Source organism: Mobula hypostoma, chromosome 3, assembly GCF_963921235.1.
Source record: "Mobula hypostoma chromosome 3, sMobHyp1.1, whole genome shotgun sequence".
NCBI classification, from domain to species: domain Eukaryota; kingdom Metazoa; phylum Chordata; class Chondrichthyes; order Myliobatiformes; family Myliobatidae; genus Mobula; species Mobula hypostoma.
Genome location: NC_086099.1, coordinates 151,349,469 through 151,373,237, shown reverse-complemented (window position 1 = coordinate 151,373,237; position 23,769 = coordinate 151,349,469). Strand labels below are relative to the sequence as shown.

The 23,769-nt window shown below is 41.2% G+C and overlaps 1 protein-coding gene across 2 annotated transcripts; it reads left to right on the top strand.

Annotated features, from left to right (window-relative positions):
* Window positions 1–5,325: 5,325 nt before the first annotated feature.
* Window positions 5,326–22,341, top strand: LOC134343584 (ATP synthase subunit C lysine N-methyltransferase-like). 2 transcript variants are annotated; one of them, XM_063042338.1, is made up of 4 exons: window positions 5,326–5,493; window positions 15,667–15,804; window positions 18,699–18,749; window positions 19,615–22,341. In XM_063042338.1, exons 1-4 carry the CDS (start codon window positions 5,332–5,334, stop codon window positions 19,792–19,794), a joined length of 531 nt encoding a protein of 176 aa, XP_062898408.1. In that variant the 5' UTR covers window positions 5,326–5,331; the 3' UTR covers window positions 19,795–22,341. The 2 variants fall into 2 exon arrangements, with proteins under 2 accessions (XP_062898408.1, XP_062898407.1); XM_063042337.1 differs by having other exon boundaries at window positions 5,363–5,689.
* The last annotated feature ends 1,428 nt before the right edge of the window (window positions 22,342–23,769 follow it).

Here is a 23,769-nt window from a genome sequence, read left to right as displayed (position 1 = left end):
GTTTTCACAGAGTGACTGAAAATAAGCCAAGTTCTTGTTTGCTTTATTAGAATGTATTCTCTTCAAATGTTCAAGGAGCCTAGATGGTCTCATTGCCTCACTTAATTTTTTTTTCACACAACAGCCATATTGCCTGCTGTTTGTTGCTTAGCGCTTGTATAAATTCATATTTCAGATATTCCACATTATACTGTCTACACTTCTTTTTCCTTTGATCTTCTTATGCCACTTTCATTATGGATTAACAACCACGATCATTTGCTTATTGTTAAACTTCAAGTGCTGTGTTGCCTTTAAGGCATTTATTTCACTTTGTTGGGTCCACGCTTTAAATGATTTGTCTGTAACTATTTTCTAGTTAAAGTTAAAGGTTGATAATTAAGTTACAGTTTAACAAAGGTAAGTCATTGTCTATGGTATATTGCGGCATGTGATGACATCACCTCTGGTTTCACCGCGTCTTATGTGTAACTCCGGTTTGGGAAGGTGTGAAGGTGGGTGCCATGCGTGCAGCATGATCGTGAAGAGCTCCGTTTCTACCCACAAAGAAACATTATAGAAGCAATGCTGTAAGTTCCTATGAAAGTATTTGAAGTAAAAATATTAACGCGGTTTCTGTTAAGGAAGCAGCGGTTCGGGTGGCACGTGTGTCGGCTTTTCAATTTCAAACACGGGGTGGGTTCGGGCCTGGTGGTGGTTTGACGGGACCCCTCTCACCCGCTATTTGGGGCGGCTGGAGACACTCACTAAAAGAAGAGAGCGCGTGGTCTCCAGAATGAAACAGACGCTGTATATGTTTGTATTTTTTTATTAACAGTTTTCGCCATATGATGTTAATGTGGAAGAGTGAACAGTAAATGGTTAACCTTACTATGACTCTGTGTTCATTGGCTCTGGTTTAACTTGGTGTTTAGTCAGAGTTTCAACACATTGCATGAGAACACTACAAGTGCTGTGATTAATAAAGGGGAAAATTATGACATTGTTATAACTCAGGCAAAACCTGACTCTATGCCTGAAGGTAGCAATCACTTGGTTGGTCCACGGGCTAGAGAAATGTAGTCAAGACCATTTGAAAGGGCAGATTCTGAACTTTACCCCCATTGGATGCCATACCCTAATTTATAAGAGTATTGGAATTGTACTAGCTAACACTGTTCTACAGTAGTGAACTGCAATAATGCACAGGCTTGGCCTGGAAATAACATAACTTCTTCAGTCGAGTTTTCTCAAGGTATGCCTGATATGTCAAATACAGTAGTGTCACATTGCTTTTCAACAACTATTGGCGGCCTTCCTCACTAGTCCCCTTCTTGCATGGTCACTCAGTTTTCGAGGATGGTCTGCTCTAGGCAGATTTACAGCTGCGCCATATTCTTTCCATTTCTTGATGACTGATTTAACTGTACTCCAACGGATATTCAGTGACTTGGAAAGTTTCTTGTATCCGTCTCCTGACTTTTTAATAACCTTGTTGCAGAGTTGCTTGGAATGTTCTTTTCTCTTCATGGTGTAGTTTTTGACGGATACAGTTGGACTATGCAGATAAAGGTGTATTTTTACTACAATCAATTAAAACACCTTGACAGCACACAGGTAATCTCCATTTAACTAATCATGTGACTTCTAAAACAAATGAACCGGTGATGATTTGGTGTGTCATATTAAAAGGAGGGTGAATACTTGTGCAATAAATCATTTTGTATTTTATATTTGTAATTAATTTAGATCACTTTGTAGAGATCGGTTTTCATTTTGACACAAGTCTGTTTCTGTCGATCAGTGTCAAAAAAGCCAAATTAAATCTACTGTGATTCAATATTGTAAAACAATAAAACATGAAAACTTGCTGGGGGGGGTGAATACTTTTTATAGGCACTGTAATTACTGTAATTGTTGCCCTTTTGAAGCAGGTGGGAACTTCTGACCTTAGCAGTTTGAGATTAAAAATGTCTTTGAATACCCCCTGCCAATTGGCTGACACAAGACTTTAGAGCCTTATCAGTACTCCATCGGGGCCTGCCACCTTGAGAGGATTCACACTCCTGAAAGACAGTCTGATGTCGGCCTCAGAGACAGAGATTACAAGGTCACTGGGTGCAGCAGGGATCCTCACAGCTGTAGTTTTATTCTCCCTTTCAAAACGGGCATCTGATGTCGCCTCCAACCTCGCTCAGGATTGTTTCTTCACTCTTGAAGTAGCTCTCCGCAAGTCATACCTGGTTTCCTTGTACAGACCTGTGTCGCTAGACTTAAATGCCACAGATCTAGACTTCAGCAGACAACAAACCTCCTGGTTCATCCACGGCTTTTGATTTGGGTATGTACAGTATGTGTTTGTAGGCACACACTCATCCACACAGGTTTTAATGAAGTTGGTGACAACTGCGGCATACTCATCCAGACTCGAAGATGAATCCCCGAATACAGTCCAGTCCACTGATCCAAAGTAGTCCTGTAAGGGCTCGTGTCTCCCTTGCCCATACCTTCTTGGTCTTCACTACTGGTGCTGCAGTCTTCAGTCTCTGCCTGTAGTCAGGGAATAGAAGTACAGCTAGGTGATCAGACTTTCCAAAGTGTAGGCGTGGAATAGCACGGTAGGCACTCTTGATGCTGGTGTAACAGTGGTCCAGTGTGTTGTTTCCTCTGCTACTACAAGTGATTTGTTGATGATAATTATTTAGTGACTTTTTCAAGCTGGCTTAGTTAAAATTCCCCAAAATGATGGTGAAGGCGTCAGTGTGTGCTGTTTCGTGCATGGTGATCCCATTGCTTGGATCATCTAGAGCCTGTTTGACTTTGGCCTGAGGTGGAACATACGCTGCTACCAAAATTATGGCTGAAATCCTTCACAACAGGTAAAATGGATGGCATTTGATCACAAGGTATTCCAGGTCTAGTGAATGGGACTGGGACAGCACCACCACAAGGAATTGATCATGAAGCTCACCCCTCCACCTTTGGCTTTAAAAGACTCAGCAGTCCTATCTTGGTAATGTATTGTGAACCTGTCAATCTGAATTGCTGTGTCCGGAATGGAAGGGGTTAACCAAGATTGCATGAAACAAAAAAAATGCAACAGCTTTTAATTTCCCTCTGGTACAGCACACTGTCTCTGAGATCCTCAATTTTATTACCAGAGACTGTACATTTGCAGCAAGATGGTTGTTATTGGAAGTCAAAAACCTCTATCTTTTAAATGAACCATTATCCCAGCACAACAATCTTTCCACTGCCGCCATCTTAAAGGGACAGTCAGCGGGCCATAGTCCGATCTATTTCTATCGGTTTTAAGCATCAATAGATTGTTTAATCACATGAAAAAGTCATTACTAACTGTTCAGACCTTAGATACAGTTGTGGTTCTTAGCTGAAACGGGAATATTTGTTCCTTTCCATCTAACTACTGTACGAGTCAATTGCTGTCCCAGAAGTTTGCTCTCTCTTTCCAAGTGTGTATAAAAGGCCCTGAGCTCATCCGGAAATGAAATGTCACTGCCACTTAAACCTAGCAGGAATGATGATAGATCAGCAATAGCAGGAGCTTCTAGCTCCTGTACAGGCTGTCCCTGGGTATCAAATGGATTGTTTTACAGACATTCATAAGTCAATTCTGTCCATAAGACAGAACACTCAGGATATTTATTCAATATGGCAACCATACTTCACAGTATGCAAAAAGCACATAAGGCTGAAAGTGAAGAGGGAGAGAAAACTAGTTCTGCTGTGTGTAGGAATAAACGTATTCCTACATACATACATTGAACCTTTGAATTTGATAGTATTATGGGAGCTCATTCAGATGCAGGCATGCTAATGAGTTGTACATTCATAACTTGGGTTTGATCTGTAAGGTGCCATAGACATCAGAATTGGAGATCTTGGTTATTTACAATTTATGTGAACAAGTTTAATGAGACTGAATGCATATATTCCAGGCCATGCACTCTTCCCACTATAACTATCAGGCAGGAGGTACAGAAGCCTCAGGTCCCACACCACCAGGTTCAGGAACAGTTATCACCCTACAACCATCAGGTTCATGAGCCAGTGTAGGTAACTTCGATCACCACTACTCTGAGCTGATTCTGTGACTTACAGGCTCACTTTCAAAGATTCTTTATGACTCGTGTTCTCAGTATTATTATTTTATTTGCAGAGTTTGCCTTCTTTTGCACATTGAGCAGAATATGTGTCTCCCTCCTATCACAAATCCCCGCAAGTGACTGCACCTTCCGCCATCTTCAACAGGAATCTATCATCACATACATCTCAAGCAACACACATCAAAGTTGCTGGTGAACGCAGCAGGCCAGGCAGCATCTCTAGGAAGAGGTACAATCGACGTTTCAGGCAGTTAGTCCTGACGAAAGGTCTTGGCCCAAAAGGTTGACTGTACCTCTTCCTAGAGATGCTGCCTGGCCTGCTGCGTTCACCAGCAACTTTGATGTGTGTTGCTTGAATTTCCAGCATCTGCAGAATTCCTGGTGATCACATACATCTCTCCCACTTTCTGCAAGGATTTCTCCTTCCATGATACTGTTGTCCATTCATCCCTCCCCACTAATCTTACTCCTGGCACATATCCCTACAAGCGACAGAAATGCTGCACCTGCCCATTCACCCCTTCCCTCATTTCCATTCAGGTCCCCAGCATGTCCTTCCAGGTGAGGCAACAGTTCAGCTGGGAAATCTGTTGGGGTCGTCTTAGTGGGTGGGGTGGGGAGAATCAATGGTGAATACCAGAAGGTTGTAAATAGAGTTGAGGTCAACAACTGGGTCACTCACGATCTTTTACAAGTAGAAAGTCGGGGCAGATTTCAAGGAGTCAGTCCCTTTGCAGGCCAGGCAGGATCTATATTAAAGAGTAAATACAGTAGTCAACGTTTAGGGAGACCCTTCTTCAGGAATGATGAAGGTTCTCGGTCAGAAACGTCGATTGTTTACTCCTCTCCATAGATGCTGCCTGGCCTGCTGAGTTCTTCCAGCATTTTATGTGTGTCGTTGTGGATTTCCAGCATCTGCAGATTTTCTATTGTTTGTGAGATCCCAAAGCGTGTACGGCCAATAGGAAAAAAAGAGGTTAAAATGGGGTTGCCGTGTGCTAATTAGCGGTGAAAATACCCTGGCAGTTGGAATGCCAGATGACTGGTCTGGTGTGCAAAGGGAAATACCAGTTGGAATGCTAATACACAAGGAAAACCACTATCTTTGAAATATTCTGTTTTCTTTTCACACTTCACAGCCTCACCAACAGAGTGCCAACGGAGCCACAGCATATTTTGGGGAGTTTGCTTTTCTTTCACGAGGCGGAACCTGCGATAAGGCTGCATGTTGTACGCTGTTGCCGACCGGACTGTATTCCCTATAGCACCATCTTGGTATAAGTGTTCCGTCGCGGCGAGTCACTGTCTGGCTTTGCTGAATGTCGGCGGGGGTCACGGCTTGCGAACCGGCCTCCGAGGCAGGGAGGAGCACCAAACCGAACTGGGGGTTGGTATTGGTGGGTGCTTCGGGCGCCGCGGTTCTCGCTTTATACGCCGCGGCAGCACCGTTTGTGGCCCCCGCACTGAGGCGTTTTTGCCTGCCCTTCATCCCGGCTACTCCGGTCCAGGTAGAGAATGTGCTACAGCTCCTGAATGGCCACCGGGGAGCTCTCGTCGACATCGGCAGTGGGGACGGCAGGATTGTGAGTGTCCGCGAGAATGAAGGTGATGGAGGAGGAATGGGAAGAGTTAGGCCAGGCGATGGAGACCAGAGAATTAGAGACAGACCTGGAAAGGGGATATATTGAACCGAGTCCCAGATCAGTCTGCATCCTTACCACAGGGAAGCAAAGAAAGTGTAATCATTGGAGATTCAGGGTTTCAAATGAATAACGCCAACAAATTAACCCAGGGTTGTCATAAAAATCGTTACCTGTTTTGTTATTCACGTTCAATACTAGTACGATAATAACATGCACTTGTATCCAAAGGCAAAGTGCTGGCGGAAATGTGAAATAGAACACACAACAAATTAGACAACAGCTGCAGAAAGAAACAATTTATGTTTCAGATAATAGTCCTTTCTATAGTGTCTTCAACACAGCAAAAGTACACGAGATGTACTATAATTAGGATGATGTACTGTTATTACAAAACTGTATAGGCAGATGGGATAGTTTGGATTGGCACAGACATAAGCAGAAGGACCTGCTCCTGTGCTGTTCTATGTATATATGTTTAGTGACTCTGAGGTAGTTAATTAAGAAGATTCACAATCCTCTGACAGACTCTGGCCAGGACAGCATTTGGTTAATCAATCCTATTCAGAAGAACATGTGAATATAGCACAAAGTGTATCCACAGAAGGACATAATTTCAAAGAAGAACAGCTTACCACCCTTTATTGATGATTGTTAGCATTATCCAGGATGGGTGATGATGCTTATCTTGCCAGTGACATCCAGATCTTGCAAGTGGGTTTCTTTTTAAAAAAAAAACTGAAGCAATGGAAGAACTAGGTGATGTTATGAAAATAAAATAGATGGCATTTGTGTGGGCTGAAGTCAATTCTGGATGAAACTTGATACAGTCTTGAAAATTATTTGGTGCAATTTACAATGATTGTTAGGGTAAGTGATGGAATCTGAGGAATGGAGTTGATGGCAGAAGTAGATGACGGTTTCCAACATTTTGTTGGCAAAAATAGCTCTTCTTTCTAGTTGAAATCCACCAACCAGAATGACAATTTAGATACTGTGGAATTGGAGAGGTATTGATGAGATGGAGCAAGTTGAAGTCCTCGTATGTTCACCTGGATGATGCACAGTGGCAACATGTAAATAATAAATAAGGGGAATGGAGGATAGATGCCTATGAAGAAGCAAAAACAGAAAAGAGCACCATTGAGAAGTGTCCTGACCTACAGCATATCTGTCTGCTATGGAATTGCACTGCATCAGTTCTCAAGACCCTGCAGCAGAAAGTGAATATAGGTGATAAGTGGCTAATACACTCAATTTCGTTTCTAAAGGGGTTTATCTAACGAATTTAATATTAAACACACAGCGCATATTTTCCTCGCATGAATATAGTGATAAGTCAATTATTAGGGGAGCTTGAAAGAAGTGTTGAATGAACTACCAGTAGAAGTGGTAGAGGCAGGTTCGATATTATCATTTAAAGAAAAATTGGATAGGTATATGGACAGGAAAGGAATGGAGGGTTATGGGCTGAGTGCAGGTCGGTAGGACGAGGTGAGAGTAGCGTTGGGCATGGACTAGAAGGGGAGAGATGGCCTGTTTCCGTGCTGTAATTGTTATATGGTTATATAAGTCAATAGCATCATAACATTTAAAGTAACGTTTGGATATTAAACTCACAGCACATATTTTCCCCGTTTGAACATATAAAATCATTGCAACGCACCAGTATCGCTGAATCAGTGGGAGCCCTGGGCTTGTTTCCCTGCAACAAGACGGTCCCATCGAAGGGTGATGGGAGACAGCGATACTCGAAGGGGGTTCCTTATGTCCAGTCTATTCCGCAATTTAGTTTTTGTTGCATTCATTACAGAGTTATGTTGGAAATGGAAGCAACGTTTTCAGTGCTTTCATGGCTATTTCAGGATATTTAGACTTGACTTTGATCCAGAAAGCCAGCAGAGTTGTCATGTCAAACATACTCTTCAGCCCGCCGTCATTTGCAAGCTCGTGGAGTTGATCTCCTTCCCGTGGACATGGATGACGCGCGAGTCATGACCTCGTGTGTGTTCAAGCTCAACAGTGGGCGTGACAGGGAATGAGGAAAGGTGCAGCTGACTCATATCGCCAAATCATATCGTTTCCTCGTGGCCTGGTAGCGCATGCTTTGCGGCCCGGCACCGGTCCGCGGCCCGGTGGTTGGGGACCACGGCCCTAGAATCCTTACTTTGAATACTTGTTTTCGTATGCCAGATGACTGGTCTGGTGTGCAAAGGGAAGATGTGCTCTTCAAAAGCCTGTCTTGCCTGGGCTGATTGCACACTATCTGTAAACTATTTTGACTAGATATTATCTTAACCCGTAATTTGCTGCAACTTCCACATGATCATCTGTGCCTAAGACTGTGGAAGAGAGAAAAGGCAATTTGTCCCAATCACAGGATGTTATTCACTAAGAGTCATTTTGGCCCTGTGCCCCAAGTAAAGATTTGAATAGCAGAGTGTCTTCAAATAAGGTATGGCAGATAAAATGGATGTGAATTTGGGAGGCGGTAACATATCAAGGACTTGCCTGAGAGAGGAAAGTGAACTTGGAAATGGAGCAACAGTTGCAATGGTTACAAGGGCAGTTTCTGAGGGGGTTGGATGATGTAAGGAGACTACAATATAGAAGTAATAGGGAACAGAAAATCTGTTGCATGTGGATTGTATAAAAAAAGAAGTCATCTATCTTTGAATCATTGAGAAAACTACACAGGATCTAGTTGCTTCTGATGCTGCCTGTTTATGTGGATGAGCTACCTCAAAATTCAGATCATGTTATTTTAATTTTTTCTTTTATCCTCCCAAACATGCTGCTGCTCTTTATTTCAAAAGAAAACATGAAGTATTGCTTTCACCTGCTTACAATATTTTAAATTGCTCTGTTTATTTTTGAATGTAATACAGCTGTCCTTGTTAACACAAACAACATCTTTTCAAAACAAAGTGAATCTGAAAATATAGAACAATGATGCTAGTTCAATGAGTAACTTGTAACTCAAAGATAAAATAAGTTTTTGAAGTGGTCACGCTCACTGCCAGTTGCATGTGGCAGTACATTTTAGAGTTAAAGTTGGGTTATAAATTAGGTAATCAAGGAGTCTTTGAGCAGTTGAATCTGAATACCCGCCAAAAGAACATCTGCAGGCATCCTGACCTCTGCAAGGGACTGGCAGCTGTTGGTGGACCTCGAACGGCAGCTGAATTTCCCCCCAACCATATCGCAGCCACCACCCTGAGACCAGGCATTGTCCTAGTGTCTGAGTCTACTAAGCAAGTGGTGCTGCTGGAGCTGACAGTCCCATGGGAAGATCGCTTGGAAGAGGCCTTTGAAAGGAAGCTCTCCAAGTACACAGGACTGGTCAGCTACTGTCAGCAGGCTGGATGGAGAGCGAGGTGTCTCCCAGTGGAGGTTGGTTGTAGGGGATTCACAACCTGCTCCTTAGCTAGAGCCTTCAGCAATTTGGGCATCGAGGGAGAGGAGACCCATCCGCAGTACCACCGGTGCGGCAGAGAGGGGCACAAGATGGCTGTGGCTCAAAAGAGGGGAACCACAGAGTCATAAGTAGCTAGCCATCTGGACACAAGCTGGGGTCTGATCAGCCCCGGCTGGGTCACCTGGAGAAGGTTGTATAATGTTGAAAGACCTGAAACGCCCGATGATTCCAGGAACATCACTGAAGATGTGTCCAGAAGCATCAATAGATGTATGTACACAGTGAATCAGATTCAGAATCGGTTTACTATCGTTGATGTGTGTATATTTAGTGCAAAAAGAATAATAATAGTGAGGTATTGTTGATGGGTTGGCTCATTGTCCTTAAGACATAGGAGCAGAATTGCTCTTCATAAAACTTTGAGTGTGTAACTTCAGGCTTCTGTACCTCCTTTCTGGTAACAAAAAGAAGAGAGCATGTTCTGAGTAATGGGGGTTGTAGTGGCCAAACCAAAACAATTGGCACTGCCAGTGATCTTATGGCTTTGTTATACTTGCACGACACACCCCCAGCTCCAGTAGTGATTGTTTCAAAAGTTGAATCCTTGATTCGATCCTTTATTAGCAAACATGCAATTGTGAAATGATGAAACTTAAGCATACCCAAGTGTAAGCTAAGTGTTACTGAGCTGTCAGCAAAAAATATGACATCCATCGGCCCCAAGCTACTATAAACTGCAGTGAACAAAACACAAATATGTGACTTATTCCCTTCACTTTTAACACTCCCCCATTTGTGACTAGTTACCATAATAAACATGCAACACGGAATACAATGCAGATAGGGAACAGATGCATGGCTCCTACATTCTAGCCCCCTAATTATTTTACCAGCATAATTACAACTACAGGCTACCAAGACACGGGAGATACACGATATCAGCATTTACAGAAATACCCTCTTTTGGTAAGTGGTTTATTTTGGTTTGTGATCTCCTGTCCTCTGGAATGCATTCAGGAAAATCTGTCCTGAATTGCTGCTGCCAAAGCTCATCGAAGCTCAAAACTGAAGTCACGTTAATTGTCAGCTCTGGCTGAGCTTAGTCTCTTCCAGCACCACGGTCTCCTTTCAATGGTCCATTAACAGTCCAACACAACATTGTTCTGATTGCACAGGGTCCGTCATTTATACTGTGAATCAATTGCATTGGCTCGATTGCCTTTGGCACGTTCAACCCAGTCAGTAGTTCAATTTCTGGCAAATGAATATGCTTCAGGTGAGGTCATTCCTGAAGATCTCGCTGATGTGGAATGATCCCACCGTGGACAGGCAAATGTTCCTGTGCAATTCACAATAGCTTTCACTACCTAAGCCAGCCACTTCCAATCCTGGAACAGCATAGCTACTCACAATGTCCTGTTGACCGATGATATATATGTGTTTCTTTTCCTGTCAGGTTGAGCTTATTGATGAGGCTCGCAGTGCAGAAGGCTGCTCTGTGTACTTGATCTAGGAAAGCATGAGTACCCACTGTCTTCTTACTCTTCTTAGACTTCACCTGAACTGGAATTATAGGAAGTTTACAACTATGATCACCCGCCCCCATAAGGCCATTAAATACCAGGGCATTATGTGCTGCTGTGTTTGCTTCATTCACAGCTTGTTTCAAATCTGCACCATTTTCATTAGTTCCAGGTACAGTTTTAGCTTCACTTTCCATAATAGTCATGGTAGTGGCAAAGCTGCTTCCTTTAGCTTGTGTGTGTCTTCTATGGCATTGCAACAGCCCCCAAGATAAAAACTTGGTACATGGTGGCCAAGAAAGATTCTTTTCCATTTACGCTGCAGCAATTTTGTGTTCACCACCAAAATGTTCCTGTAGCAAAACTTGGGCCTTTAAATATCCTTCCTTCGGTCTGGCCTGTGGGCAACTTCTGACCAGCTCTCTAAGGTAAGCTCCAGTGAACTGATGAGAAACTAGAGATGGTCACCATAATTATCAGTCTTACCTTCAATGCTGTTCTTAAAAGCCCTCATAAATGAATGATACTGCATGGATTACCAGCGAAGATTTGAATCTCTCATTTAGGCAGAAATGCAATGTGTTGTTTCATCATTATGCTTGTTATTTCCTTTTGCATCCTTGTGGCCTCTGACACAACATTTAGACTGCCATCATCTGAAACACGAGTGCCATCAACTTGTAAATCGATGTCTTCAGAAGCACCTTGCACTATTGGATATGACATGGGTTCAGAGTGCCTCCTTGGTACAGGCTGAGAGGGAGCATCTTCAACTACCCCTTGGCGTTCAGACTTGTGGCTTATAGACATTTGTTCCTCAAATGTGTCCACATTGACATCGAGAATGCTGGATTTTCTTTATTCCAAGTCAATGTAGGAACTCTCACCATAGAACTGCTCTGCTGGTGCACATTTAACACTCTCAGCACTTGAAGCCCTTGGCACTTTTAATTCTGGCCATCTTGGCTGCAATTTTTTCCTGCAACTTAAGTTGCTCCTTTTTCTGAAGCTGTTCTCCCATTGTGTGGTTATCCCTTCAGTGTTTGTTAGCTTGTGGATAACTCAGCTAAATCGGCCTCCGTTCTAATTAGACACACAAGTTGCTTTGCTAGCAATAGAATGTGCTGCACACATGTTAGAAGTGCTGTCTTCAGCTTTATACATAGTCACAGCCTGTTCTGTGGCTTTGTAAATACATATTTTCATTTCCTCCTGCAATCTGACCTTTAACATCGCATGGGAAAAAATTCTGACTTAGTCTTGACTTCAAGGTTACTGCTTCCAGCTTGACTTGTGTTGTTCCTCAAGTGCACGAAGCAGATAGAACAATGGCAGATTCAGTTCAGCTTTTCAACAGAACCAAGGGTCGACTCTTCATTCAAACACCACCATACAGCTTGCAGCCTTTAGTCCCTAGTTAGACAGGCATTGCTGACCACTCAAAACTGTTTCAAACCCAAAGACGCAGCATGAGCTGACCAAAGGTCGTTACTTGCCACAAGCTGCTTCAGGCTGCTGCACTCACAATATCAGACATGTCCAGTGCTAATGTTCGTCTGGTGTAACTGTCGAAAACTTTTGCTGACAGAATATTGTGGCCACACCAAAACTATTGTTGCTGCCCGTGACTCAATGGAATTGTTATACTTGCATGACATGATCCCTGCTCCAGTAGTGAATGTTTCAAAAGTTGAATCCTTTATTCAATCCTTTATTAGCAAGTATACAATCTTGAAGCAATGAAACTTAAACATACCCAAGTGTAAGCAAAGTGTTATTGAATAGTCAGCGAAAGATGTGATGTGTGGGCCCCAAGCTGATATGTGACTTATTCCCCTCACTTTTGCCACTCCCCCACTCCTGTGACTAGTTACCAAAATAAACACAATAAACGTACAATGCAGATAGAGAACAGATGTATGGCTCCTTTTAGAGTTGTTTGATCTGATTGTTTATTTCTCAGATTAGATTGTCTAATTGTTATTTTCTTTTCAGTTTAACAATTATATGCTGATGTATTATATAATTACTTACGCAGGTAATTGCTTACTGTGATTCCTAGTGGCTATAGTATCCACATTACAGTTTAATATGACTGTAGTGGCTATACAAAATATAATTCCTAAAAGCTTGAAGTTTCTTTGTTCTGCATTAAGTGAATAAGTGTTTTCACATTGGTTAATTTGGTAGTGCAGTATTGAATAAGTATTTTCTAATTGGGTAATTATTATCTAGATTTGAATGAAATTTTCCTTATCCCTATGGATGTAAAATAACTAAACACAAAGCAGTACCATCTTAGTTCTTTAATCTTGGCTTCCTCTATTACTGTTTATTCAAATTTCATCTGTTCTGTCAACTCTTAATAAAACGGTCAAGAAGCAACAAGTTTTATGCTGCTTTCCTAACTTCTAAAAGAACCTGTAAAAGAACACTAGAACCCATCAGCATCCGTGATGATGGATGCTGCCTTTTTGAGGCGTCGCCTTTTGAAGATACCCTCTATGCTGGAGGGGCTAGTGCCCATGATGAAGTTGGCTGTGTTTGCAACTCTCTACAGCTTTGTCCGAACCTTTGCAGTAGCTCCTCAGTACCAGACGGTGATGCAACCAATTAGAATGCTGTCCACAGTGAATGGACTATTGGTGAATCAGTAGCTGAACCCTGTGTTGGAGTGATTAACTGTTCTTCTCAAACATGTGACTAAGAACTGAGATCAGTATTTGCATTGAGTAGCTGCTGGGACGATGTGGAATGTTTGGTAATAAAACTAAAATGGTGACTCTTCCAAGGTTGAACAATTTCTGACCTCCCTCCTTTAATATTGATGGCATAACAATCCCCGCCCAGTAGCAAGATGAAAGAAGGTTAGATGATAAAATAGAAGGGAAAGAGAGAAGATGTGTGTTCAAGAGATATGATACAATGAAGATAATTATTTTTAGAAAAATGCTACCTAATGCTTAAAAACTAAGATTAGCATTCTGGTCTGAGGATGAAATAATTCAGTTACACTTAATTTTTTGCACTGATGTGACATATTTAGAGGCCGCTCAAAACTCTTAAGATGTAGGAGTAGAATTAAGTCATATGCACAGTAAGTCTGCTCCACTATTCAATTATGGCTTATTTATTTCCCCCCTCAACCCCATTCTCCTGCCTTATCTCCGTATCCCTTGATGCCCTTATTAATAAAGAACTAATTAACCTCTGCTTTAAATATACCCTATGTCTTGGCTTCCACAGCCTTGTGTGGCACTGAATTCCACAGATTCACCACCCTCTGGCTAAAGAAATTCTTCTCCATCTTTGTTCTAGGGACATTCTTCTATTCTGAGGCTGTGCCCTCTGATCCTAGACTTTACCACTAAAGGAAATGACACCACTGTCTACACTTTATCTAATTTGGTATTTCTCAATAAGATCTGCCCTTCTTTCCCCCCGCCCCCCCTCCCACCCCCGTTCTTATGAGTACAGGCCCAGAGACACCAAATGTTGTTCATACATTAACCATTTCATTCCTGGAATCATTTTCATAAACCTCCATTGGACCCTCTCCAGAGGCACTAATTACAATAAACATACATCCTCTTGTCCTTGTGCATGGGTGTAGAACTGATAACAAGCATAGCAGGATTGTGGGAAAAATAACTAATTTAAGAACACTATAAATTATTGCAAATTTAGTCTTTAATGAGGTTTGTGTAAGTCACTTGAATTTCCTTAAAGTGGCCACTGAAGGTACGTTTCTTTACTAGGTATACCTCCTGTTTATTAATGCAAATATCTAATCAACCAATCAGTGCAGCAACTCCATGCATAAAAGCATGCAGATATGGTCAGAAGGTTCAGTTGTTTAGACCAAACATCATAATGGGAAAGAAGTGTGATCTAAGTGACTTTGACCATGGAATGATTGTTGGTGCCAGACAGGGTGGTTTAGGTATCTTAGAAACTCCCAGTCTTCTGGGATTTTCATACACAACAGCCTGTAGAGTTTACAGAGAATGGTGCAAAAAATAAGCAATTTAGAAAAAAAAATCCATTGAGCAGCAGTTCTCTGGGCAAAAACACTTATTGACAGGAAGGTGATAGTAATGCAGATAATTTACAACAGTGGTGTGCAGAAGAGCATCTATGAATGCACAGCACATCGAACCTTGAGGATGGGCTACAGCCACAGAAGACCATGAACATACACTCAATAGCTGCTTTATTAGGTACTTAATAAAGTGGCTACTGAGTGTATAAGATAGCTGGGAATGAATACATAGCAATGATTTCATCGAGAGATTAAGAATCTGAGTTCAAAGTATTTAAAAAGAAGTATATTAGCTGTTTTGTTTCCAGGGCTGTTTATTGACCATAAGATGGGGTTGGGGGAGGGAGAAAGAATGATCTTGCATTTATACTGTGCCTTTTTAATTCTTGGGAATCACAAAATTAAACCATTCATGGAAAAGCATGCCCAACTTGCCTAATTGTGGACATAGAAACTTATAATAGAAATACAAAAATTGAGAGAGATTAAATAATTGAAAATGGTACTGCATGTGCTCCATCCTTGATTTCATGTGATGAAATTCATTTTTGAGTCTCTGTGCAAGTTAGTATAAGACAGTCTATATTACATTGTATATTTAATTTTTCTTTTTGGCACAGGCCTCCCTCAGATTTTCTAACTAACGACGGTTTATGCCTGCAAAATCCTAGACAGAGTTGAAGGGAGAGTTTTTCCACCAGATGTTTGCATGTGAACCTGAAGCATGTTTCACATTAGAATATCACAGTACAAAGCATAAGACTATTTTAATTCCTAATATCTTTTTCAGATTATTTTACAGAAATATGAAAATTCCAAAACCAATTTTATAGTGGCAGAGAAGAATCAAAAAATTATTTATTGTCTGATTAAATGTTCATTAGATCTTCTGTTAATATACTCTTAAACTTGGATTATTTTACTGTATTCATCATAGGTAATTGCAGCAGCAAAGCAAGGTTTTCGAGCAGTTGGTTATGAACTGAATCCTTGGCTAGTTTGGTACTCCAGGTACCGAGCGTGGCAGCAAGGACTACACCGCCACACCAGATTTTACATCTCTGATTTCTGGAAGGTACCAGTACATTTTGTGTCATTCCCACAGCACTATTTTTAGAGTATTTTTCCATTTCTGTTCATCTTAAGCTGTTGGGGAGGGTTTAAGGGCAGGGAATGGGAACCAGAGTGATAGGGCTGAGGATAGGGCAATTGGTATCCAAGTTGGTGCAGTGCATAGTGAGCCTATGAGGAAGGACAGGCAGATGATAGGGCAAAATTGTAGTCGGTAGGATGAGCTGAACTGTAACATGGGGCAAAATTGAAAAGGGTGATGAAAACAGAACTGAAGGTGTTATATTCAAATGTACATAGTAAACAGAATAAGGTAGATGATCTTGTAGCGCAGTTAGAGGTTGGCACATATGACATTCTGGGCATCACCGAGTCATGGCTGAAAGAAGATCATAGTTGCGAACGTAACATCCCAAGAATATATGTTGTATTGAATGGACAGGCAGGTAAGCAGAGGGGATGGGGTAGCTCAGTTGGTTTAAAAAAGCAATCAAAACTTTAGAAAGAGGTGACATGGGGTCGGAAGGTGAAGAATCCTTGTGGTTAGAGTAAAGAAACTGCAAGAGTAAAAACTCCCTGATGGGAGTTATACACAGGTCCCTGAACAGTAGGCAGGATGTGGGAAATTTCAGTGGGAAATAGACAAGGCATGTATTAAGGGCAATGATATGATAGTCATGAGAGATTTCAATATGGAGGTATATCGGGGAAAATCAGGTTGGTGCTGGATCCTAAGAGGGAATTTATGGAATGACAGATGGTGTTTTTTTTTTTAGAGCAGCTTGTGGTTGAACCCACTAGGGGAAAGGTAATTCTTGATTGGGTGTTGGGTACTGAAGCAGATTTAATTATGAAGCTTAGGGTAAAGACCCCATAGGAGGCTGTTTGAGAGAGAGAAGATAAAGTCAACTGTATCAGAATCACAGTGGAGCAAAGGGATGAGAGAGAAGCTGGCCACAGTTGATTGGAAAGGGACACTAGCAGGGATGATGGTAGAACAACAATGGCTGGAGTTTCTGGGGGCAATTCAGAAGGCACAGGATAGATGCATCCAAAAGGTGAAAAAATATTCTAATAGGAGAATAAGGCAACTGTGGCTGACAATGAAAGCCAAAGACAGCATAGAAGCAAAGAAAAGAGAGGTGAGAGTGGATATTGGACCACTGGAAAATGATGCTATAGTAATAGGAATAACGAAATGGTGGAAGAACATAGGTATTTTGCAACACTGTGGAAGACACTAGCAATATGCCAGAAATTCAAGAGTGTCAGAGGGTAGAAGTGAGTATAGTTGTTGTTATTAAGGAGAAGGCGCTTGGGAAACTGAAAGGTTTGAAGGTGGATACATCACTTGGACTAGATGGATTACACCTCAGAGTTCTGAAAAGCAGCTGAGGAGATTGTGGAGGCATTAGTAATATTTCAAGATTATGCAATAGTTTCGGAGAATTGGAAAATTGCAAATGTCATTCCACTCTTTAAGAAGGGAGGGAAATAGAAGAAAAAAAAATATGGATCAATTAGCCTGAGTTCAGTGGTTTGGAAGATGTAGTCCCATTATTAAGGAGGAGGTTTTGGGGTACTTGGAGGCACTTGATAAAGTAGGCCAAAGCCAGCATGGTTCCCTTAAGGGGAAATCTTGTCTGACAAATCTGTTGGAATTCTTTGAGGGAATAACAAATAGGATAGACAGATGCTGTTTACTTGGATTTTCTGAAGGCCTTTGACAAGATGTTGAACATTAGGCTGCTTAACAAGATAAGAGCTCATGGTATTACAGGAAAGATACCTCCATTGATAGAAAATTGGCTGACTGGCAGGAGGCAGAGTCAGAATAAAGGGGGCCTTTTCTGGTTGGCTGCCAGTGACTGGTAGTGTTCTGCAGGGTTGGTACTGCGATCACTTCTTTTCACTTTGTATGCCAACGATTTGGATGACAGAATTGATGTCTTTATGGCCAAGATTGGGGATGATAGAAGATGGGTGGCGGGGCATGTAGTGTTGAGGAAGCAGGATGTCTGCAGAAGGACTTGGACAGATTGGGAGAATGGGCAAGGAAGTGGCAGATGGAATATAGTGTAGGGAAGTGTATGGTCATGTGATTTGGTAGGATTGAAAGCGCAAACTACTTTCTACATGGGGAGAAAATTCAAAAATCAGAGGTGCAAAGAGATTTTCCCTAAAGGTTATCTTGCAGGTTTGGTTAGTGGTAAGGATGGCAAATGAAATTTTAGGATTCCTTTTGAGAGGACTAGAATATAAGATCAAGGGTTTAATGCTGAGGCTTTACAGGGCATTGGTCAGACGGCACTTGGAGTATTGTGAGCAGTTTTGGGTCCCTTATCTAAGAAGATGTGCTGGCATTGGAGAGGGTCTAGAGGAGGTTCACAAAAATGATTCTGGTAATCTAAAGGTTAACATATGACAAATGTTTGATGGCTCTGGGCCTGTACTTGCTGCAGTTTAGAACAATGAGAAAGGATCTCATTGAAACCTACTGAATGTTGAAAGGTCTACCTACAAAGAGTCGATGTGGAGAGAATGTTTCCTATAGTGGATGAGTCTAAGATAAGAGGGCACAGCCTAAAAATAAAGGATTGTCCATATAGAATGGAGGTGAGAAGGAATTTCTTTAGCCAGAGGGTGGTGAATCTGTTAGATTCATTGCCACATACGGTTGTGGAGGCCATGTCATTGAGTATATTTAAAGTGGAGGTTAATGGATTCTTGGTTAGTCAGGCATCAAAGATTATGGGGAAAAGGCAGGAGTATTGGGCTAAGAGGAATAATAAATCAGCCATGATGGAATGGCGGAGCAGACTAAATGGGCCAAGTGGCCTAATTCTGTGTTCTTTCTTTTGGAAAAATTAATTTTCCATTTTTTGTCTGTGCTTTTAGGTGAATTTCTCAGAATATAGTAATGTTGTCATATTTGGAGTTCCTCAGATGGTAAGTGTTACAGATAAATTACATGTTTGCTTGCAATATACGTGTACACCGCACTGCTCCACTTCTAGTGCAGCACTTTCCTGACATAGACACACATTGAATAGAAATTTGTTTTTTCTAAATTTTCCTAAAACATAACGATCTAGTTAAGTTGAAACTGAAAAAAAAAGAGGCTAACTCTATGGTTTTGTTGCACTAGAAGTATTTATGGATAAGTTATCTGATGTAAGTAGATTAGTACATTTTCTGGACATTGAACCTTGAGTTTAAGTCTAATCCAGAATGGTTGGGTTATGGTGGCCTCTATCAAACTGTAAGATGCTTCACTGAAATTGTTATATACCTAACTTGGTACTTATTGAGCATAGGTTTATGATACACAGCCAGTGTTAATTCTCACCAGTTTGCTCATCTTGCCATCATGATGTACGGAGCTGACTTGCATGGCTAAAAAGAAAGTTCATGCCAGAGTGGTAGGTTGCTGTCTTGGAGTTTGGAATAAAGACCGAAAAAGAAACTGTGCACAATGTTTTCATTGTAATATTTTGATATTGAGATAAACACAAGAAATTTTTATCTTGGACACATCATCAGATGGTAAACATGTTTTCAAGGCACGTGGAGATAGTATCTGAAGAATATGTTTTTTTTTAGAAGGTCAGAAATTGGTATTGAAGGTATGATTGTCTATTAAAAATCAAGTTTTAGATGCTGTTTTTGTCATGTGGCCGAGAATAGCTTGTTACAGTAAAACAGCAGTAATTCAACCTTTCTGGTGTAAATTCTAAATTTAGAAGATTTTTATTTTAAATTAGGACCAGGTTCTGTTTTGAAGTTTACATCTGTTTTTTTTTTGTTGTTCCAGATGGAGTCCTTGGAGAAAAAACTTCAGAAGGAGTTGAAGAATGATGCCAGAGTTGTAGCATGTCGTTTTCCATTTCCCAGCTGGATTGCTGAACATGAATCTGGAAAGGGAATCGATGCAGCTTGGTTGTATAATGCAAAATCATTTAAGACCACTGCAAAAGAAGGAAATCAGCATTAAGACAAGAAAAAGTGCAACAGTTGTACAATCTTTATATTGCTGTGGTGTGGCTAAAAAGTGACTGAGAATTAAATAATTGAAATACTTTTAATGTAACTTTATTAACTGAAAGTATGGAGTTGTGTAAGATCAAATGTAATTATAGTGTTCTCCAAGTATCCGAATTTTGCGATCCCTAGGATGTAAAAGATACTATATAAATGCAGTTTGGGGTTACAGCCTTGCTTTCAGGCCCATCAAGAAATAGTTGTGGAAAAAAAATGTCCACCTTCTTGGCATCCTTTTTCCTGAATTCAGGAAAAGGGATGCGAAATAAATGAATGTTGCCAGTCGACTATAGAATTGCCTTTTTGTCTTTTTAATGCTTTATAGAAGTATTTTTAAACAAATTTGGTACCAAATCACATTAGGAGTTTTTAAGGCAGATAAACAAAATTGTTTTAAACCTGTAACATTAAGGATGGGAAAGTTGAAAGAGCTAAAGGGATTTCCAGAAAAAACATGGCAGCTGAAGGTATCGTTATGTGTAATGAACTAGAGGCAGAATTGAGGGAACATAAATATAACTGGGCTTTTGGGACATGAGGAAATTTCAAAGGTAGGAAGTAGTTTGAAAAAAATGTTGAGAAATCTGAAATCTTTGCAACAGTATGAACTTTTTACAAAAATAAAGTGTTAGAACTGTTCAGCAGGTCAAGCAGCATCACTAGATGTAGAAACAGTTAACAATTCCAGTCTTTCTCCTTTGGATTGGAAGTATTGCTTTTCTGTCTTCAGATGCTACCTGACATGCTGAACATTTCCAGTGTTTTCTCTTTATGATTAATATGTCTAAATTTTTCAAGGATTAATTATAGTCATTTTATTCCAGTGTTGAAGTCAATGTTTAGAAATGTTGGCTATTTTTTTTCCAGTTTTGTACAATATTCTGACATGTGGCCTATACATATGATGAAAAATTAACCTTTGATTTTCACTTAGTTATCAGATGTTGGTGAAGTTGTAATGTTTCTAACTTTGCATCACTACTTAGCAGTTATTCAGTACTTGTTGGATATAAGGTTTGATTTGGAATTGGTATCTTTCCACATTTATGTAGTCTGATAATACTCTCTGTCCTTGTACACACACCAGAATGGTTATGTAATGCCCTGGTTCACATCTTTACTGTTATGCTCTATGTATTTCATTAGCAGTTCTGTAAGAGCAGTCTGTTCTGCTTTCAGTCTGTTTGGGTTATTGTTGAAGATAAGGGATGATGAAGAATGTGTGCTAACCAATTAGAATGGTAGAACTGAGGGGAGGTTTTTCTGGTGAAGGGCACAAAGGTTGGGCTTGGGCCTTTTGTTGGGCAGGCGATGAACAGAGAAGGCGCTGGGGAGAACCGGTCGTAGGATACGACCCAGTGGGAGACCTGTTTGTTTGAGATGGACTGTGAGCAATGTTCGGAAGGTGGTGCGTGCTGTCACGCAGAACAAGGGCCCAGCAAGTGAGTGACAGAGAAGTTCCAGATGAGCTCCAACTTGTGCACATTTGACTGTTTAACTGAAATGGGCCCTTTCCTTTTTTTTCTCTTAACTAAAGAGTTACTACAGTTAAGATCCATAAATGTAATTCCTTTAATCGTTTGCAGTATACTGTCTGTTATTGTGTGGCACTGATTTGTAATGGGTAGCAAATTACAGAGCATCCACACAAACTGAGGTTTAGGGTGGGAGAGCCGTCTCAACCTCACGAGTTTGGCAGGACCAGGGGTGTCTTCCTTAGACTTACACAGCCGAGGAAACCAGGGGGTTTCAGTTAGCAGGCTGAGGTGATTAAGCTTCACTTTAAGCAACCTGAGCCCTTTCCAATCTGAAGTTTATAGTTCACGTTGACCCTACTGGACGAAGAAAAATAAGATTCTCATTCATTCAGGTTCATGTGGCTGCTTTAAGCAAAACTCATTTGTGGGCACGTGACCAAGTGGTTAAGGCATTGGACTAACGACCTGAAGGTCGTGAGTTTGAGCCCCAGCCGAGGCACTGTGTTGTGTCCTTGAGCAAGGCACTTAACCACACAGTGCTCTGCGACGACACTGGTGCCAAGCTCTAGTGCCCTTCCCTTGGACAACATTGGTGTCGTGGAGAGGGGAGACTTGCAGCATGGGGAACTGCTGGTCTTCCATACAACCGTGCCCAGACCTGCGCCCTGGAGAGTGAAGACTTTCCAGGCACAGATCCATGGTCTCGCAAGGCTAATGGATGCTTTATTTGTGAGCCAGATTGTTCCAACCACATCTTAAAAATATGTGGGCCAAGTTTCACACTTTTTTTTTGTAGGGAAAGCAAATATCTATAAGCATTTGTAGAATAAGTAGGAGGCCCATATTCATGTTGACATTCAGTTTTAGACATACTATTCATTTTCTGTAGAATAGATAGTGCTGTTCCTTTCAAGCTGAAAATTATTCATGTTGAGGTGAAAGCATCAGATTATTTTTTGCAAGATGAAATTTGATTTGTATTTTCTTTTAATAAACCAGATTAATTGAAATGCTTGATGCTGCATATGATAACTCATGTTATAATGTAAAATATTGCATAGGTATGCAGTAACGTCAGTATTTGGAATGTAAAAAAAATGATTCTGAGTAGATCTAATGTACTTTGGCATATATACTTGCATAATGGCTGATTCAACTACACTTTTCTGCACAGTCACTACAAGGTGCTCTATGAGGCGCTGGTGAGACCTCACTTGGGGTACTGTGGGCAGTCTTGGTCTCCTTATTTAAGAAAGGATGTGCTGATGTTGGAGAGGGTACAGAGCAGATTCACTAGAATGATTCCAGGAATGAGAGGGTTAACATATGAGGAACGTTTGTCCGCTCTTGGACTGTATTCCTTGGAGTTTAGAAGAATGAGGGGAGACCTTATAGAAACATTTCGAATGTTGAAAGGCATGGACAGAGTGGATGTGGCAAAGTTGTTTCCCATGATGGGGGAGTCTAGTACGAGAGGGCATGACTTGAGGATTGAAGGGCGCCCATTCAGAACAGAAATGTGAAGAAATTTTTTTAGTCAGCGGGTGGTGAACCTATAGAATTTGTTGCCACGGGCAGCAGTGGAGGCCAGGTCATTGGGTTTATTTAAGGCAGAGATTGATGGGTATCTGAGTAGCCAGGGCATCAAAGGTTATGGCGAGAAGGCGGGGGAGTGGGACTAAATGGGAGAATGGATCAGCTCATGATAAAATGGCGGAGCAGACTCAATGGGTCGAATGGCCGACTTCTGCTCCTTTGTCTTATGGTCTTACATCCTCTAAATTTTGTGCGATCACCCACATCTCCTCAAGGTCAAAAATTTTAAAATCTGAAATCCTCTGTGGGGGGGGGGGGTGGTGAGGAGGAATGAATTATCCCAGTGGCCAGCCCCAGTTCCCTATTCTGAAACTGCATCTAAAAGTATCGCGCAAAAAAAAGGAACTCGTCATGCCTCCAGTGCAGCAACAGCACTGGCATCTGCCTATAGGAATGAGTTTCTGTTCACCAAAAGCAGGACAAACCCAATCTGACTCCCAAAGAACCTACTTTAAAATCATTCACTATGTAGTGGTACTAACCAATAATGTGCTTATCAGTGCCCAGTTAGGGTTCCACTGTAGACTTCATCACAAACTTCATCCAAATAATAATAAACACTTAAAATATCAACTCCCCCCGCTTAAAATACCGCCTGACTTGGGGTTTTCCAGCATTTTCTGCTTTTATTTCAGGAACCTGGAACCCTACCAAAGTTGAATTCGCTTATGGAAGCCAAAGCCTTTCTAAAGTCAACAAGGCACAAGTCAGGAACAGCATGGAATACCTTCCATTTGACTATCCATTTAATTTTGGACTCTTTAAATTTCTTCAGAGTCTAGAGTGTTTTTCCTAGTTCTGCCTATGACTTTCTCTAGTGTAGTTTTCAACAATGGGATTCCTCTCTTGCACTG